Here is a 17,592-nt window from a genome sequence, read left to right as displayed (position 1 = left end):
TTTCGCAAGATGCAACAAGAGCATGTGTGTGTATACTTCTTCGCGAGGAAGTACAGGAAAAGGGTTTCCTTCATTACGTTGTCGAGAGAGTCTGCTCCAACCCACTTACAGTGCAAACTCGGACTTGTTTCTTTTTTCTTTTTTTCTTTCTTTTTTTTGTTGGAATTCTCAGAAGAGACGTATTTTAGCAAAAACATAGCCAGCCGACGAGATCAACTCTCCAGCGCGCTACCGAATCTTTCTTGGCCGCTCCCACTCATCTGAAAAGTTAACCGACAGCCTTTTCGCTGTTGTCGTCGTTGCACCCGCAGTCCATTCTGACGTTACTTGTCTGCTTTCTTTTTCTTACCCTCAGTGCTCGAGACCACTGAGGCATATTATATGTGTACATAAACCAGTTTAGTCTGCTCAGGAAGCTGCAGCTTCCTGAGCAGAAAATACACCTCTCTCCTTCTCTCATTTCATTAACGATCTCATTACGTTCTCAACCATTTCCGAAATTGCTTTTTGCATTGGTGTGTTTGCACGCGGCTTTGTCTAATGCAGCGATAAACCGGATATGAAAAGTTTTTGTTAATTACGAAATTTTAAAGTTATCATTTCGAACTTCTAACTAACATCAAATTTTCGTAACTGTCAACCACTATGTATTTTTATCTTATTTCCTTATGTTATCTTGTATAATGTTTACTTGACTATTTGGATCTCAGTTATAACCATATTTGATCGTTTGTGTCTTTTTTGCCGTTTTATTTGCATATTTTTACGAAGGGAAGACCTAAGAGACGAAATTATATTATGAATTCCTATCTCATATTTTTTTCAAAGTGTTATACTCATTGAAATATTTAGAAGCTTGTAGAAGAATTTTCACAATATTAGTTAATCCATTGTCTGCAAATAAGGCATACCGGTGCCATTTGAACATTAATGTAGCATATGTGCTAAGTTGTGCATATACTATAGTTTTTTTCTTCTTTTCTTCTCTCTCTCTCTCTCTCTCTCTCTCTCTCTCTCACATGTTGAAATGATAAAATTAAACCTTAAACTTTATATAATAATTTTTCTTTTATGGATATACTATCCACCGATGCTTTCATTAGTAATTAATTACAAAAGAAAATTTTTTCTTTTCAGTTTGGTATCTTGAATATTGTTTAAAACACAAGTATATCTTCTTTTATAAAAGAAGTTATTAGACAAGAATACAGATCGAAGTATTATATTGTCTCAAAAGAATAAAAAGATTGTGACCCATTCCCACATTTCAAAGCACTAAATTAGGTAATATACCATGCTAAGATTGGGGAGTCATACAGCAATCTCAAAAGGTATCATTGCGACATCATTAAATCAACAGAACCATCCTAATCCTATGAGTTATGATAGCAATCAAAGCAAAGTTATAGCTTTACAACATCAAGATCAACAACAACAACAACAACAACACCAGCAGCAACACCAGCAACAACACCAGCAACAACAACAAAATAAACAAAAAATAATGAAAAACAATAAAAAGAACAAGATTATTAATAACAATTATAATCTCATGCAAAATCCCTCTCTTGCAAACAAACGTCAACCAAGATCTAATTTTAATTCTAATTCAAATAAAAATTCAGTTCAACATTACAATCCAACAAGTCCAGATTCTCCATGGTTCGAAAATGTCACAGCTTTTGAAGAATGTGTATCACAGACTTTATACATGTCACAGACTCCAAGACGTAAAAACGAAAAAGGTAAAAGATTTGAGCCACCAAACTCAGCTACAAACACTCTTTTTTGGGATTCTATTGGAAGAGCCATGGGTTTGTATCATGATTTGATTGCCACTCCAGAATTGAATTCAGATAGAGTATCAAAATTGGTCCATTTATTACACAACGGTCTTAGAGCTAACAGAAATCAATTGACAAGAATGAATAAGAAACCAGATTATGATTCACAATCTTTCCATAAAGAAATGACAAATTATTTATGTAAGTCTTTACGGACTATTTCACAAGATGTTTTGAATAATAAAGTAGAGTTAAACGAATATGGTGCTATGCACTTAATCACTGCATTCAAAGAGTTATTATTATTCGAGGAGAGTGTTCAGATTTGGAAAACAGCTATCAATGGTACCAACAATTTCACATCAAACATTTTTTTGAATCCAAGAGTAGTAGGTGTCATTTTACCAATTTTATATGACAATGGAGTTTCATATCCAGAAATCCAATCTTTATATGAAAAATCTTCATCAATGATTAACTATTTCCATCCCAATTTATCTGTTGGTATGATTAGAGCTTCACTTTCTGCAGGTCAAAATGAAATGGCTTTACAACTATTTCAAAAATTATGTCAAGAATCAACAGAGATGAAATATGGTTATTTAATCGAAACACATTTATCATTCATTGGTGAATGTAAAGACTTACATGTTGCCCAAACATTCTTTGACAAAGCATTAAACGATGAAATGCCATATAAAATCGATTTACAAGTATCATACGTTAAATCATTCTTAAGAAATATTTGGGACCAATTACATGATTTTAAACGTGTATATGAAATATGGTACATATCATCATTGCATTACGGAAGGAACGTTAATCATGGTATTTCTTCATCCTTAAATGACACATTTTTTGATATTTTTTTCAAAAACTTTGCAAATGATAAAATCAATGGCTTTCAAATATTGCAAAACATTATTCAAACATATAGCACAGTCAAATCAATTGATGAACCATTTTTCAATATCATTTTAACTAAATGTGCTATATGGCGTGATCAAAATGTCATTGACTATATTGATAAAAGTTATGAGCATTTCAAAATACCGAAGACAATAGTTGCTTACAGAATCCTACTTAAATCAATGGGATCTGTAGACTATTCAAGTAATGAAGCTATACTGCAAAGATGGATAGATTTAGTCGTCAAATCAGATGAAATTGGTCAGAAATTCATTGCTAATGCAGATTGGGCAGCGTTAAGAGACGCCACAATAACTTGGGCCCAGATGAATTTCAACCTTTCGACAGTGACTAACAATCAAATGAATCTGAAGGCTCATGATGATGCTGGACTACTGACAAAAGTGGCCAGTGACAATAATATTACAAATGTCCCTACACCTTCTGATTCTCCATTAAGTAACACAAGCAGCATCAATATTTTCTCTAGAGTGCCTTCAAGAGATCATATGGATTTACTACACCCAGCATTTGCTGCTGCCAATGCTTCAGGTGCTTTTGATGATATGGCAGCAGCAGCTGCAGCCGCAGCTGCCAATGCTGGTATGAGCCAACAACATATTAGCGGACCAGCCCTTGACAGAATCATATTATATTTAAAAATAGTGAAATGTTACTCCTCATTTTGCCGTGACTCGAGACAGTTAACTAGATTGACATCTGGCACCGCTGTTAAATATTCATGTCTACAACCTGCATTGAAAAATTTCTCATCTCTAGATATTTCAGATATTCCTATCCCTCAATTGCATAATTTAAAATCTTCTTATTGAATTAAGACTAAAATTTTCCCAACACTACATATAATATAAAGACAATTCAACTTAAAGAGGTTTACTTTCCTTTGAACTTATGGAGCTACTTACTACATTTCCATAGTACCGTTCATAGCATCCATTTGATCACACAAATTTTATAGATAATCGATTATATACATATACACACAGATATATATATATAACAATAATAGACAAGACAGTTTCAACATTAAGTATTGCCAGTGTTGTATGATAATACAATTAACAATGTTTCAACTCAGTCGAACTATATAATAACTAAAGATTCTTAAAATGCATGTAAATATTATTCGCAATTCCATTGTTTTATAGAATTGAAAATCGAAGCTCTTAAAGAATCGTTTGACATGAAGCATCATTTAAGGAACCAATCGGTAGATGTACATAGATCAGCAACTGGTTGGAACACTCTTAGGATTTATTTTCACTCAACATTAGTAGAAACAGAATATCATACAGAAATACATATATAATGGGTATATGTGCTAGCAAGTCAGATCAAGGTCTAAGTACCAACACGAAACCTGTACAGACAGTCAGTGCAAGAAACAATAAGACTGTGGTGAATAAAAAGGTAACGAAACCAGTTAGTTCGGGCTCTAAACTATCTGATGCAAATACTGATTCGAATCAAAAGAATATATCACCTCAGGAAGCTGCAAGATTAGCTGCACAGAAGAGGTTTGATGATAACATTGAGAAAGAAACAAAAACTGAGCTAGGGAAGAAACTAGCTTCAGAGAGAAGTAAGTCACAAAAGACACATGTGATGGAACAGATAGAGAAACAACAACTGGAAAATAACAACAAACCATTGGTATATGACTAATGGTTAACTGTCTCTCTCCATATATACGCATACATACATGTATCTTAATAAAGTCTTGAGACCTGAAACTCAAGATTTGATATCTCCAGGAACCCATAACAATGATTAAAGAAATCTTTGAACCAATCTTTGGATAAATAGCTATAACTCATATATATTATATTTAATATCTCTATAGTATATATCATAAACTCTAAACCGTTCAATAAATTAATATAGGCAGTGAGTCGAATTTGGTTCTTTTGAATTAGTGACATTGGAACTCCCGAAGTCTTTCAATTAAATTCTGTGGAATAAGAATTTCAAATTCACTTACAATATTAATACAAAAACTAAAAACTGTTATTAAAAGGCTGGTTTCAACATACAACTTGGTGTATTCCAATCGAATATCCTAGATATAACGCTGATTATTACCTAGTATACTATTTTGAATCGCATCCTCGAAGCTTTTTTAACCATGTCAAAAGTACTAGAGATAGAAGGGAATATTACTCAAATAGACGTCCCGATTGTTAAATTCCCACCTATTGCATTAAGAGCACTTCTAGTAGAGAAGGATCCTGTTGTTTGGGCACACATTCTAGAGACGTATGTGGTTTATTTTGAATATTTGATGCAGCAAGATAATATCACATATTTATCATCTTCTACATATGATAATTTGATTTTATTCTTAAGAGGTTACTTGAGTGAAATGGCTGCCGATAAAGGCAGAATCTTGAGTCTTGGTGAGAACCAAGAGGTGTCAGCTGCATTGAATTATTTGAGAATGTGGGTCTTTGCATTAATTAAGAGGTGTGGTCCAATATACTTTCAACTAAATGGTGATTCTCTATGGGACATCGTTAAAATTTATGGAGAGGAACACGGAGATGTGGTGAAGGGATTGATTGATGGTACTGTGGAGCCTCAAATCAACACCCAACGTGCCCAGATCAACAAGAGCCATCAAATCCAACAACATATTAGAAGATTGGTAGATGAAGCTAAGTTTACAAGAATAGACTTGAAGGCATTGGAGTATTTGCTTTCCCGAGACTCGAATGGCTCTAAAGATTTTGCAGATAGATTTATTTCTACTAGTTGGCTGGAATTTTTGGAAAAAGAATGGAATAAAGGTAAAGGCAGACTGAGTCAACTTGCTAAACAAATGGCTATTATAACGCTGTTGTCTTGTAGTTTTGAGAGTATAGCTCGAGTGTTAAAAGAATTGGAAATTATTAATCTAGAGAATTTATCCATGTATCCATTAATTGGTTCACTATTGATCAATGAAAATTTCCAGAATAGAATTCCAGGGATTAAGACGAGACTTCTCTTTCTGAATATTGATTCTGATGAGAATGAAGAAGGTACTTCCATTGAACATGATTTATATCCTGCTGTGAGTGAAGAAGTTATAGCAACTTTAAGTGAACTGTTTCCGCACCTCACCAAGTATCAGTTTGTAAACCTTTTAGCTAGATACGACAATAACGTGGAATTAGTTACTGATATTTTATTCCAAAACCCATCAATAGTCGACGATATTCCACCTCACCCAGTCGATGAGAGAAATAAAGAGAAGAAAACTGCTAAATCAAAGGGTAAATCAGAGAACAATAAAGCAAAACTTCAAAATGATTCGAACATTATTTATCCAGTTGCTAGAAAAAGAAACAAAAAGATCAATATATCCAGCGATCATATACCAGATGCAGTTAAGAACAAGACACTTTCGAGAGCATTAGAGTTATTGTATGAAGACGACGAAGACGAAGAAGACGATACCTATGAAGATTTAGAAGTTGAACGTTCGGCAAATCATGGAAGAGTAGCAATCGATAAAGACAACATAAAGAAGAATATAACAGGGAATGCAGAGACATCCAAATACGATCACATAGAAGGGTACCTATGGAATCTACTCAAGGAAGACAAATCATTATTTGAGAGGAATAAGAGAGGTTCTAAAATAAGGAAAAGCATGAAGAGCGATACAACTTGGTCTGATGAACAAATTGAAGGCTGGGCCCGTATGATAGAAAGATCACCAAAACGGGCAATGATCTTAGAAGAAAAATTCATGTTCAAGGGAAACAAAAGATCAGGTAAAGTTTCATTTATACAAAACAGACATGATAAATTAGTCAATGAACAACTAGCGAAAGCAGAAGCACAGGAACAGAAAACTCAACAGAATGCATCTAATAAAACCACCACAGAAAAACAACCAACTAAATTTAATTCACCAACAGCCAAAAAAAACAGTATAATAGAAACGAAAAGAATAAAAGCTCGAATGCCAACCATAACAGAAAGGCAGGTCACGATAAGAAATTAGCAAAGGTATAATCACTGATATATATATACTACATTGTCACTATATAAATTTTTGGTAACCAATTTTATATCAATATGCATTCGTATTTAAACAGTTCTTGTAACACAGCCATATTCTGGGATAGTGAAATCAAAAACACTAGTGGGATTACAACAACCTGCACCTTTAAAAGTTCTATTGCTTACCCTTTACCTCGAGTTTCATTCTAAACCATTGCTGTCGTCTCTATATCATCTGTCACCTATTCACTTTATAGGGGCACTCTTCGCTTTAGCACTTCATAGAAATTGACAAATATATAAAACGAACTTTAGTTTTAAGAACTGATCTTTTTTCCTTGTTTGTTATTTATTCATTGACTCTTATGAATAGACATATACAAATTACATTAGAATACTATTGAATATATACCGCATTGGTTGAGAGTCTCCCAGTGTTTCCTTCATCCTAGCATTCAAAATTTGTGTTCTTTTATACCTAATATTTTCCATTAGTATCTTCTCAAAGAAAATTACTATAGACATATTCCTGCAATACTCTATTATTTTAAATCAAACTATCATCAGCCATGGATAACTCTGTTCTAGCTAAGTTTAAGTTGGTCAAAGGTCCAATTTATTCCCACTGTTTCTCTGCTGACAGGACTATTTTGGCCATTACTTGCGATACCAAATGTTACATCTACAGAATGCAAGGTGCCAATTCCCCCCCAAAGTTACATGTGACTTTGGAAAACCATGACAAAACTGTTACCGCTGTTGATATTTCTATTCATGGACGTATTGTTACTTGTTCTCAAGATCGTAATGCTTACGTTTGGGAACCATTAAGCGATGGCACTTATAAGCCAACGCTAGTCTTGTTGCGTATCAACAGAGCTGCAACTGCTGTGAGTTGGGCTCCAAATGGTTACAAATTTGCTGTTGGTTCTAGTGCAAGAATCGTCGCCGTTTGTTACTACGAACAAGAAAACAATTGGTGGGTTTCCAAACATATTAAAAAACCAATCAAGTCTACTATCAACACTTTATCATGGCACTCAAACGGTGTCTTATTGGCTACCGGTGGTACTGATGGTTACATGCGTGTCTTCTCTGGTTTCATCAAGGGTTTAGACACCAAGGAAGCTGTTACAAACTCACCATGGGGTGAAAAGTTCCCATTCGGTTCTTTAATTAGAGAGTTCTATCAAGGCTCTTACATCAACGATGTCGAATGGCGTTCCAACTTGGAGAAAATTGCCTACGTTGCCCAAGATGGTTCTTTGAATGTTGCCGACTACCAAGGTAACGTTCAAAGTGTCGATGCTCCAGAAGGTTTGCCATACCGTACTGTTGTTTGGGTTGATGAAGCTTCTATTTTATGTGCTGGTTATACTCGTCACCCAGTCTTGTTTACTGAAAATAACGGTACCTGGGGTTTCTCCAAGGACTTCAACAAGACTTCAGAAGGTATTGCCAAATCCATCAATTCTTTAGATATTTCTGCAGATGATGATGAAACAGCCAACCCAACATTTGGTATCTCCGCTTTGAAGAAGTTCAAAGAGTTAGATTTAAAAGGTTCTGTTTCTGCCTCTGTCAAGGAAAGTGCCCATTTAAATGCAATTGTAGACCTAAAAGTCTTTAATGAAAATAACGGAAAAGTCAGCCAAGTTTCATCTTGTGGTCTAGATGGTGAAATTGTTTTATATAATCTATAATTGATGATATACTATAGAAAGATGAATTTTGTATACGATTTGTAAACTATTATAATGAGATTCATCACTGAATATAGTTTCAAAACTTATTACAAATTAGATTTATTTTCAAAATATCTTTAATTTGAATTAATTAAACTTAAATATAATTTTACAACTGATTTTATCTGAAAGCATACAACCGTAACCCATTTGGATTGCATTACCAGATAGTCAAAATGAAATATAAAAATGTACCTGCAATAAAGTCACCTCCATCTGTGGGATGAGAGCATTCCTAGTTCCCCAATTAAACCATTATTATTATTGTTGTAGTTGCTGTTGCTCTTGTTTTTGTTTCTTCTGTTGCAATATGAATGAATACACACTACCTTTAAGTAAAGTGCCAACTAACCCAATCTTGATCTCTATTTCTCTCATTTCATTAATAACTTCTTCAGGGGAAGTCCTGGACTCCGTCGACGAAGTATTTATCTCATTCAACGTATCATCTAATGAATGTAAAATGTTGGCTAATTTTGAATACCTATCGAGTACATCTTGCTGTAATGGACTTAATTCCTCTGGCATGTTGATTAATATTGTATCTTGGCGTATGGTTTTTAATTTACTCTCAGTTTTTATGAGCTTTGAAACTGCCAACTTAAATTGAAAACTTGGAAGCAAACACACTGAGTGGGAATACAACACCATAATGATCCACTAACTTACCCAGTTTCAACCTCTTACCGAGCTACATCTTTAATATATTGGCATTAGCTTGGGTTACAGGGTTGTCGATGTTGGTTTTGAAGGTTTCTGTTTTCGACGAACATCGATTAAATTGAAAAATTGGAAAAACAAATTCTAAGTCAAAGAGTTCAAATTTAAAGAATAAGTTTATTTAATTTGATATATCAATAGACTATTAATGATGTATAATTGATTAAACGTGCCAAAGATTCATTCGAGTGTTGGAGGTAGATCATTTCAGAGTTATACATTATACAATAATCAGTTCGAGTGCATTTTCAACGATGTCAAACCCACAACAATCATATTCTATTTGGTCGCCTCACGACACTGTCAAGGATGTTGCTGAATCATTAGGTGTTGATAACATTAATGAAGATGTTTTGAAAAGTTTAGCTATGGATGTGGAGTATCGTATATTAGAAATCATCGAACAAGCTGTGAAGTTCAAGAGACATTCGAAGAGAGATCTTTTGACGACAGATGACATCGCTAAAGCTTTGCGTATTTTAAACGTCGAACCATTATATGGTTATCACGATGGATCTGCTCGAAACAGAAGTATAACTTTTAATAGAGTGAGTGCACAAGGGGGTCAATCTTTATATTATGTTGACGATGAAGAAGTTGATTTTGATAAATTAATTAATGAACCGTTACCACAAGTTCCAAGATTACCGACATTTACTACACATTGGTTAGCTGTTGAAGGTATTCAACCAGCTATTGCCCAAAATCCTAATTTAAACGATATAAGAGTCTCCCAACCTCCAATGGTGAGAGGTGCTATCGTGACAGCTTTGAATGACAATAGTATCCAATCTTCCTCTTCCACTGCACCTATCTCGTTATCCGAAGATAAAGATAGTTATCAGGCTTCAACTGTTAAACCTGGTCAAAACACAGAAATTAAACCTTTGGTTAAACATGTTCTATCAAAAGAATTACAAATATATTTCAACAAAGTTGTCTCTGCACTTACAAATCCAAACATAGAAAGTGAAGAAGCGCAATACATGAAGGCTGCTGCATTGTCATCTTTGAAGACAGATAGTGGGTTACATCAATTGGTACCATACTTTATTCAATTCATTGCAGAGCAAATAACTCATCATTTATCTGATTTAGATTTATTATCAACTATTTTAGAAATGATTTACGCTTTATTAAGTAATGAATCCATATTTTTAGATCCATATATTCATTCCTTAATGCCTTCAATTTTAACTTTATTGTTAGCCAAAAAAATTGGAGGTTCTCAAAATGAGGAATCAGCTGAAAGCACAAGTGAATTTTTAGAGAAGACAAATGCTTTACGTGATTTTGCTGCATCACTATTAGACTATTTATTAAAGAAATACCCACAAATATACAAATCTTTGAAGCCTCGTGTAACGAGAACTTTGTTGAAGACATTTTTAGACACTAATCGTGCGTTCGGTACTTATTACGGTTGTTTACGTGGCATTTCAGTGCTGGAGGCCGAATCCATTAGATTTTTCTTAGGAAACCTTCATAGTTGGTCAAAACTTGCATTTGCTGAACAAAATATAGCCTTAGAAGATTTCGATGAAGATAGACCTGGTAAATTCACTCCAGAAGAAACGAGGTACTTGATCAATATGATTATTAACTGTCTATTGATTCTGAAAGATGACTTACCGCAACTATCACAAGAAGATAACAGTGAAGTGACTGATGAAGAACAAAAGAAACTAGTCGAAAGATGTGGTGTTACAATTGCACATCACGTATTAAAAAGAGATGACTCCAAAGCTTTAATTCAAGCTATCTTTTTTGGTGAATAAACAATAAATAATGGTATGCTGCAGTGCGATAGCATATACCATTAAGTAATAATATATAAATAATGCAATGATACTTTAAATAACATCCTTAGAAAATCCCAAAAATATGAGTGTACATATCCAATGAATCTTAAGTGATGACTTGAACATATTATTATCTATATATATGATTATGTCGAAGGTGCAAATAGCCGTCTTTTGACTTTCTTCCTAACATTAGGGGAATGCACCTTGGTTGCTAATTCTTGCGTAGAACTATATGGTGAGTCTTGTATAATTTTACCTTCAGAGAGTGATGTTTCTGCAATAACAGGTGATTCTATAATATTATTCAATATATCACTCTTAAGGGCTTCTCTTCTTTTGGTTAATGGAGTTGCTGTGACTTGAACCATTTCCTCGGAATTTCTATCACCTCTGGGTCTTTCATTAACCATTTCAGCAAGTGTAGTGGTGGATTTCATTTTACCGACTCTGCGGAATGATTTCTGTTTACGTGCATCGTTATAAGACCGTTTAAGTGCATTTCCTGGAAGCTCACTTACTACAAGTGATGTCGTCGATATCACCTGCGAAGAAGTTGCTAATTCGGTCACCGATAATTGTCTTTTTTGAAGCATACTCAAATCGGAATTTGTTCTACTGAGTGAAGCTGGCTTACTAAATGACTGTTTTGACTCCAAAAATTCTGATAAATTAGAACTAGAGTGCTCAATAATGAAATTGGGAGCCTTCTGAATTGTTGATGTCCTTTTCAAGAAAGGTGGCATCTTAATTTTAGGTGACGAAGGTGTTGAACTATATCTGGAAGAGCTTTGAGAACTACCGATACCATTTTCGAAATTTTTCATATCAAATTGTAAGTCTGATAGAGAGTTTTTTGATGACGATTTTCCAAAGTTCTCTCTAGATTTCAAACTTGGAGCTTTTAATTTACTTGCAATGAACTTTATTGCGTTCGGTACCCTTTTATTATAAAATGGGATTAATATATAATTAATAAATCCGACTGAAGAAGCCTCTTTTGTCTTATTCATTAAATTTAGTTTTTGTTCTTGGATCTTTCTTAAGTTTTCATTATCCATCATTTCTGGCTCGCTTGCCAATAAAATATCTAGAATATTCAAATTATCTAGATATAAATCTAATTGCTCAATAAAATCAGATTTATTCTTTTTATTATCTAATTCAGTAGTGTTCTTATCTTCATTTAATTTTATTTTCACTCTTCTTCTACTCTTAAATACACTAGGCTTGGTTAAATTTAACGACCTTTTCTTTAACCGATTGGCATATTCTTTGTCAAATTCTACAAATTTGGAATCTAAATCATTGATAATAATCAATTCCAATATAAGAATGATTTGTAATTTAATTTCTCGAAGTTTCAATAACATTCCTATATCATTTTTAATAACCATCTCTTCTTCTTCTAGATTCACATTCAATTGCTGTAAATACAACCTTCTGTTCTTCTCTGTTGTATCTTTTTCTGAAGGAATAGCAATGAGTTTATTACCTTGATGTTTCTTATTAAATGAATCAATATCCAAGAAGAACTCCAAAATGTTATCTTTATATAACGTCAAATATTCAACCTTGTCTGTCGTCTTGCACATGCTTCGTAGCCTACTTAATGATGACTTCACAAAATACACCAGAGGATTATTTGTAGAAAATAAGCTTTCGTTATATTTAATTTCTAGATATGCTTTTGGATCGTAAGTAGTAGGAGCAATATTTTCTATTGTTGTATCTGGAGGTAACATATTCAACTTCAAATTCCCTACTACTGGAGCCTGGGTCTTGTCAATATCCATTTCTTCTAATATCTTTAAAAATTCCTGTTTATAAAATTCGATTATTTTGCTAGGTCTCTCTGTGTTTGGTTCCTTGTCAAGTTCTGCTAATGGCTTTGGTATTTCGTCTATATCACGAATTGAAGTTGGATATGATATCCAATAGTTGCTACCATATCTTTCCAATATGATCACATCGTCATTTCCATATTTACATAGATGCTTCCATGAACTTCCAAATGATGCCAGTTTATCTTGGAAAGCTATAGGTAACCCAGTAGATATAAGGATACTGTAGTCAGAAGTATGGACAACCACATTCTTTGGGAGTGTCTGAAATGATGTAAGCAGTTCTAAATTTTCCATATTTTCACTCAAACAACCAAGAGCATAACTTCTATCAATCGTGAACCTCTTATACCTGTAAAAAAACTTAAAGTATATATCTCAAACCTGTTTACTATCAGGATGACTTCAATTATCTTGTTTTATTGAACAAAATATTGCTTTCTTCTTATCAAAGTATAACTTTACGATTATTCCAACAAATCCACCACAAGAAAAATAATTGAAACACTGCTTTTCTGGTCAACTAAAAAACAGTTAATGTAACTAAGTCTAGATGTTTAAACACTTCAAATTAACCTTTTAGTTTTATTCTTCTAACGTTTAAAGTTAGCAGATGCCGCTGTTTCCATTTTTTGATATTGAAAGTTGAGATACTACTTTTAGAGGTCAACATAGAGATATAAAAAGGTAGAAATTATTAAAACTTATAAACTTTGTCGTTTCATTGCCCACGTTTGTACTGTTTTACCCTCTTAATGTGTAGATATATTGTATTGCTATATTTCATATTTGATATAAATAGATATAGAGATAAATATACTGTGAAACAAAATATGGCATATGATTTGAAGAACAAAGTGGTAGACGATTCCGACCTTAATGATGAATATAATGAAGAAGAAGACGAGGATTATGATCCAAACAAAGTAAGTACTGTCGATAATATCACTGATGGTAATGTTGGAGAAATCAACGATAGTGAAAGTGATGAAGAAAATGAAAATGACTACGAAGAAAGTGACAAAATGAATTATTCTTCTATTGTTAGTGAAACTGGTGGTTTGATTAGGACTAGACATGCAGCTAAGTTAGAGGAAGAGGCAAGAAAGAAATATAAATATCACCATCTTCAAGTGGAAGGTCTATCTGCAAAGACGAACGATATTTGGGAAGAATTGCAAAATCTCAGTAAAGAGAGACTGAATACAACTTTATCATCAAAGTCTGTCATATCAGAGAACCCAGATATAACTGATTCAACTTCTGAATTGTTGGGAGAGGAGATGATATGGATAGAAAGATCGTATAAATTTGCAGACCAAGTTGTAAACGAGAAGAAACAAGTTTTGAAATCGAGTGCTGAGGCTAAAGAATATCTAAACAATTTGAAGTTTCAAAGGGAGAAATCTGCACAAAACAATAAAGATGAGATAAAAGAAAAAACTGAGAATAATACAGAGGTAGATCATAAAGACAAAGAAGGACTTAAACTTAACTTAAGGCGTCCATTAAGAAGACCACCCATTTTAGAACTAATAATAGCAGGTTCATTGAAACCTAACTTGACCACTTTAGAGAAATCTAAATTGGATTGGGTTACATATGTCGATAAAGAAGGTATCAATGCAGAACTTTCTTTGCATAACAAAGATGGTTATTTGGCAAAGCAAGATTTCTTAAATCGTGTTGAAGTAAAGGATAACGAAAAATATAAAGAATTCAGAAAAAAGCAGCTTGCACAGCAATTTGAAGATTCCAAATAGTTAAACTCTGGGAACCTGTTTATTAACTAAGACTGCTTGATGCATTTCACTTTTTGAATAAATCGTTGTAATATTATACAGAATATATAAATTCATTTATTCGATCACATTATATTCCTCTATTTAACTAACTATAACCTATAAATGAGGAACCTTAAATTGTGTAAAAATCATATTCATAATACTTAAGATTCCTTCCCCTAAAATTAAACCAGAACTAAATACAATCATGCAAGTTTTAGCAGTGAAGCTTCCTTTACGACCTTTTAGCCAATAATGCGAAAACACACCGCCAATAAATCTGGCAATAGTAAAACTAGGTGCGTTGTACATACCAACTCCAACGGCAATACCAGAAGGTATCCATTTTCTAAACTTAGAACTGTTTCCAAACTCACAGTTCCTAATTAATGATAAAATGGAAAATATGCACCCAAATATTATCGAACACTCTAAGGCCATAGGAGGTAAACCTTGTCCTGTTATTAACCTAGCACAATCTATCCATACCAGTGCTGTTGGGATTCTAAATTGATTATTTGGCAGTTCATAAACAATATTGTAAATTTTGTACATTATACTTGACATGAATATTGACCAAGTCGCTCCTATAATTTGAGCATAAAATTGAGCTTTGGGTGAAGCACCAAGTAAATGACCAGTTTTCAAATCTTGCATCAAATCTCCAGCTTGTTGTGCACCTGCTTCTGCTACACCACCAGCTACAACATTGAGAAGTACCGCACCTGAATGACTACTAGGAATAATTAATGCAAATATTAATTGTGACAATTTCCCTATACCACTAACTGGATTTAAATCTGTTTCACCCAGAGCTCTTATACCGAGTACTGATAATACTAATGCTAATAATAAGGCAGTCGTCATTGCATATATGGGAATGATATCGACACCAAATAGATAGACAATGACCACTATGCATATTATAGATGAAACTATTAAACCGCTGATAACAGTCACCGAGTTGATTAGATATTTTGAACCTACTTCATTTTCAATAGTGGCTGAAACTAATTTAACAGAGTTTTGTAGACTTGATGAAGGATCAGATCCATTCTGATTGATTATATGCTCTTCCTCCAATAACATTGACTGAAAGGTATCGTCCCAAGCGTCAGATAAGACATCTAGCCTATTATCAAATGATATAAATTCAACAATGTTTTTAACTATTAAAATAATCAAACCAACTAGACTATCTGCAATCATTATAGATAGTGAAATCCATATTAGCCAACCATGTAGTCCATTTTGCCAATCGTCAGGATCGACATCAGGTTGAATCCATTTTCTCTTGTATGCAAGGCAAGCAAGTACACCCCACCCAAGAATGCTTCCAAAGAGCATCGAAGTGACTGTCCTTAAACCCATGATTATTCCCTGGCCTATATAAGCAGGCGATGGTTGTAAATTCCAATCATATTTATCTGAGGCATGTCTCCCAAATATTTTAATTTCCTTTATTTTAGGAACAAAATATGAGACAAGTGTATATAAAGCAGAAACGCTAAAAGTTTTAACTAATATTTCCATGTTCTTTGAATATGCAGAATTTTGTTTATTTGATGGCAGCACCATCCTTTGAGATATGTCACCATGACCTTCTGTTACATATTGTGTACAGTTACCTTCTGAATGGTTATCTTTATCTTGTGACATTAAAAGGCCCATTGATTCCTCTTCACTTGCTGGCTGAAGCACTTCTGGACAGTCTTCTAATCTACGATCTCTAATTCGTATTAGCTCTTTTTTAGTAATTTCCTGCATCAACCTAGAACCAGTCAAAATTGAAATCAAGACCGCCGTTGCACTGCCACTTGGGAATGGTAGTTTTTCTCTTATGATTACTTGTCTTCTCAGTGGTACAGCAAAAAATATCCCAAAGAAAGCAAGAGAACATGACCAAAAAAGCAACTGGATCAATGTGAATGATTCAAACTCTTCTCTTGTAAAATTCATCTCTTCTCTAGTCATGAATTTCTCTATAGCTGGAATAACACCAATAAATCCATATGCAAGCGGCCCAGTTCCAACAGCAACAGCCATACTTTGAACGTAAACTGTCTCTACATCTGTAAACTCAGCATCTTCTGGGAAGAATGTTGGCCAAATTTGTTTAAAGAATGCACATGCTAAAAGAGCAGAAGGTAAAGACATCATGGATACCCATCCCGTCTGAAGTCCAAATTGGAAATTAGATATAAGTACCAACGTACCTATTGTTAAACCGGCCACAGTACCTCTTAATGTTATTTGCCTTAATTCTTGTTTCTCTTTCCAAGGTTGAGCGTTTATGTTTGAGACCGGTGACAATGAAATGTCATTACGTGACATACTACCGACATCTTCTTCACCTAAACTCATAGTTTGTTTTCAATGTTATCTTCTATACCTAGTTGCAACCTTATTTGCAACTTTACTTGCAACTTAATGTGATCGACTATATGGTATCCTTATTATCTATAAGATAGTTCACTACTTAAATTAACAATAATTTCGCTCTCACTTACGCTCAATTTGATGCATTGGTTATTAATGAAGTTTTACAAGCTAGTGATTCATATAGATTGATTATTTATAAGTTCTTTCCTTATAAGCCAGTCATCAATTAATGATACGTTTGCATTACTAATAATATTCTAAAACTTGTTTTTAGATTGGAAAAAAAATATTGATTTCTGAAAAAAAAACCTTATCACTGATAACAGTGATTATACCTTATTTAATGGTTAAAGATATGATTATCGAATATAAAATGCATGAATAGTTGATATATTTGAACAGTTACATGGTGAATGCAATGGCTGATAATGGGGAGTGGTGGTCAAGATCTATAATAAATTTAGTGAATCTTTAATATCTTACTTTTACTGCCGTAGATAATGAATGCAAATGATGAATTTGACGCTTACTGAACATTAGTTATATATGTGCTTTTATCTATATGTCTTGATTTCTTCATCTGTATGTATATTTTCGTTATTTCCTTTTTA

General features: G+C 33.6%; 9 protein-coding genes across 9 annotated transcripts; 6 read left to right on the top strand and 3 right to left on the bottom strand.

Annotated features, from left to right (window-relative positions):
- Positions 1–1,294: 1,294 nt before the first annotated feature.
- Positions 1,295–3,526, top strand: RMD9 (Rmd9p; the record flags this gene model as incomplete). Its single annotated transcript, XM_003687406.1, has 1 exon — positions 1,295–3,526. One exon carries the CDS (start codon positions 1,295–1,297, stop codon positions 3,524–3,526), a length of 2,232 nt encoding a protein of 743 aa, XP_003687454.1.
- Positions 3,527–4,022: 496 nt separating this feature from the next.
- TPHA0J01980 (uncharacterized protein) lies at positions 4,023–4,379 on the top strand (the record flags this gene model as incomplete). Its single annotated transcript, XM_003687405.1, has 1 exon — positions 4,023–4,379. The coding sequence occupies one exon, from the start codon at positions 4,023–4,025 to the stop codon at positions 4,377–4,379; it is 357 nt and encodes a 118-aa protein (XP_003687453.1).
- Positions 4,380–4,839: 460 nt separating this feature from the next.
- On the top strand, positions 4,840–6,705 carry CUE3 (Cue3p; the record flags this gene model as incomplete). The annotated part of the gene is made up of 1 exon (XM_003687404.1): positions 4,840–6,705. The coding sequence occupies one exon, from the start codon at positions 4,840–4,842 to the stop codon at positions 6,703–6,705; it is 1,866 nt and encodes a 621-aa protein (XP_003687452.1).
- Positions 6,706–7,273: 568 nt separating this feature from the next.
- Positions 7,274–8,407, top strand: ARC40 (Arc40p; the record flags this gene model as incomplete). Its single annotated transcript, XM_003687403.1, has 1 exon — positions 7,274–8,407. The coding sequence occupies one exon, from the start codon at positions 7,274–7,276 to the stop codon at positions 8,405–8,407; it is 1,134 nt and encodes a 377-aa protein (XP_003687451.1).
- Positions 8,408–8,710: 303 nt separating this feature from the next.
- Positions 8,711–8,977, bottom strand: DAD3 (Dad3p; the record flags this gene model as incomplete). The annotated part of the gene is made up of 1 exon (XM_003687402.1): positions 8,711–8,977. One exon carries the CDS (start codon positions 8,975–8,977, stop codon positions 8,711–8,713), a length of 267 nt encoding a protein of 88 aa, XP_003687450.1.
- Positions 8,978–9,423: 446 nt separating this feature from the next.
- On the top strand, positions 9,424–10,947 carry TAF6 (TATA-binding protein-associated factor TAF6; the record flags this gene model as incomplete). The annotated part of the gene is made up of 1 exon (XM_003687401.1): positions 9,424–10,947. The coding sequence occupies one exon, from the start codon at positions 9,424–9,426 to the stop codon at positions 10,945–10,947; it is 1,524 nt and encodes a 507-aa protein (XP_003687449.1).
- Positions 10,948–11,117: 170 nt separating this feature from the next.
- Positions 11,118–13,112, bottom strand: SLD3 (Sld3p; the record flags this gene model as incomplete). The annotated part of the gene is made up of 1 exon (XM_003687400.1): positions 11,118–13,112. One exon carries the CDS (start codon positions 13,110–13,112, stop codon positions 11,118–11,120), a length of 1,995 nt encoding a protein of 664 aa, XP_003687448.1.
- Positions 13,113–13,570: 458 nt separating this feature from the next.
- SWC5 (Swc5p) lies at positions 13,571–14,578 on the top strand (the record flags this gene model as incomplete). The annotated part of the gene is made up of 1 exon (XM_003687399.1): positions 13,571–14,578. The coding sequence occupies one exon, from the start codon at positions 13,571–13,573 to the stop codon at positions 14,576–14,578; it is 1,008 nt and encodes a 335-aa protein (XP_003687447.1).
- A 138-nt stretch (positions 14,579–14,716) lies between these two features.
- Positions 14,717–16,963, bottom strand: TPHA0J01910 (uncharacterized protein; the record flags this gene model as incomplete). The annotated part of the gene is made up of 1 exon (XM_003687398.1): positions 14,717–16,963. One exon carries the CDS (start codon positions 16,961–16,963, stop codon positions 14,717–14,719), a length of 2,247 nt encoding a protein of 748 aa, XP_003687446.1.
- Between the last annotated feature and the right edge of the window lie 629 nt (positions 16,964–17,592).

Source organism: Tetrapisispora phaffii, chromosome 10 (genome assembly GCF_000236905.1).
Source record: "Tetrapisispora phaffii CBS 4417 chromosome 10, complete genome".
NCBI classification, from domain to species: Eukaryota; Fungi; Ascomycota; class Saccharomycetes; order Saccharomycetales; family Saccharomycetaceae; genus Tetrapisispora; species Tetrapisispora phaffii.
Note: the sequence above shows the minus strand (reverse complement) of the source record. Positions and strands in the feature narration are given on the sequence as shown.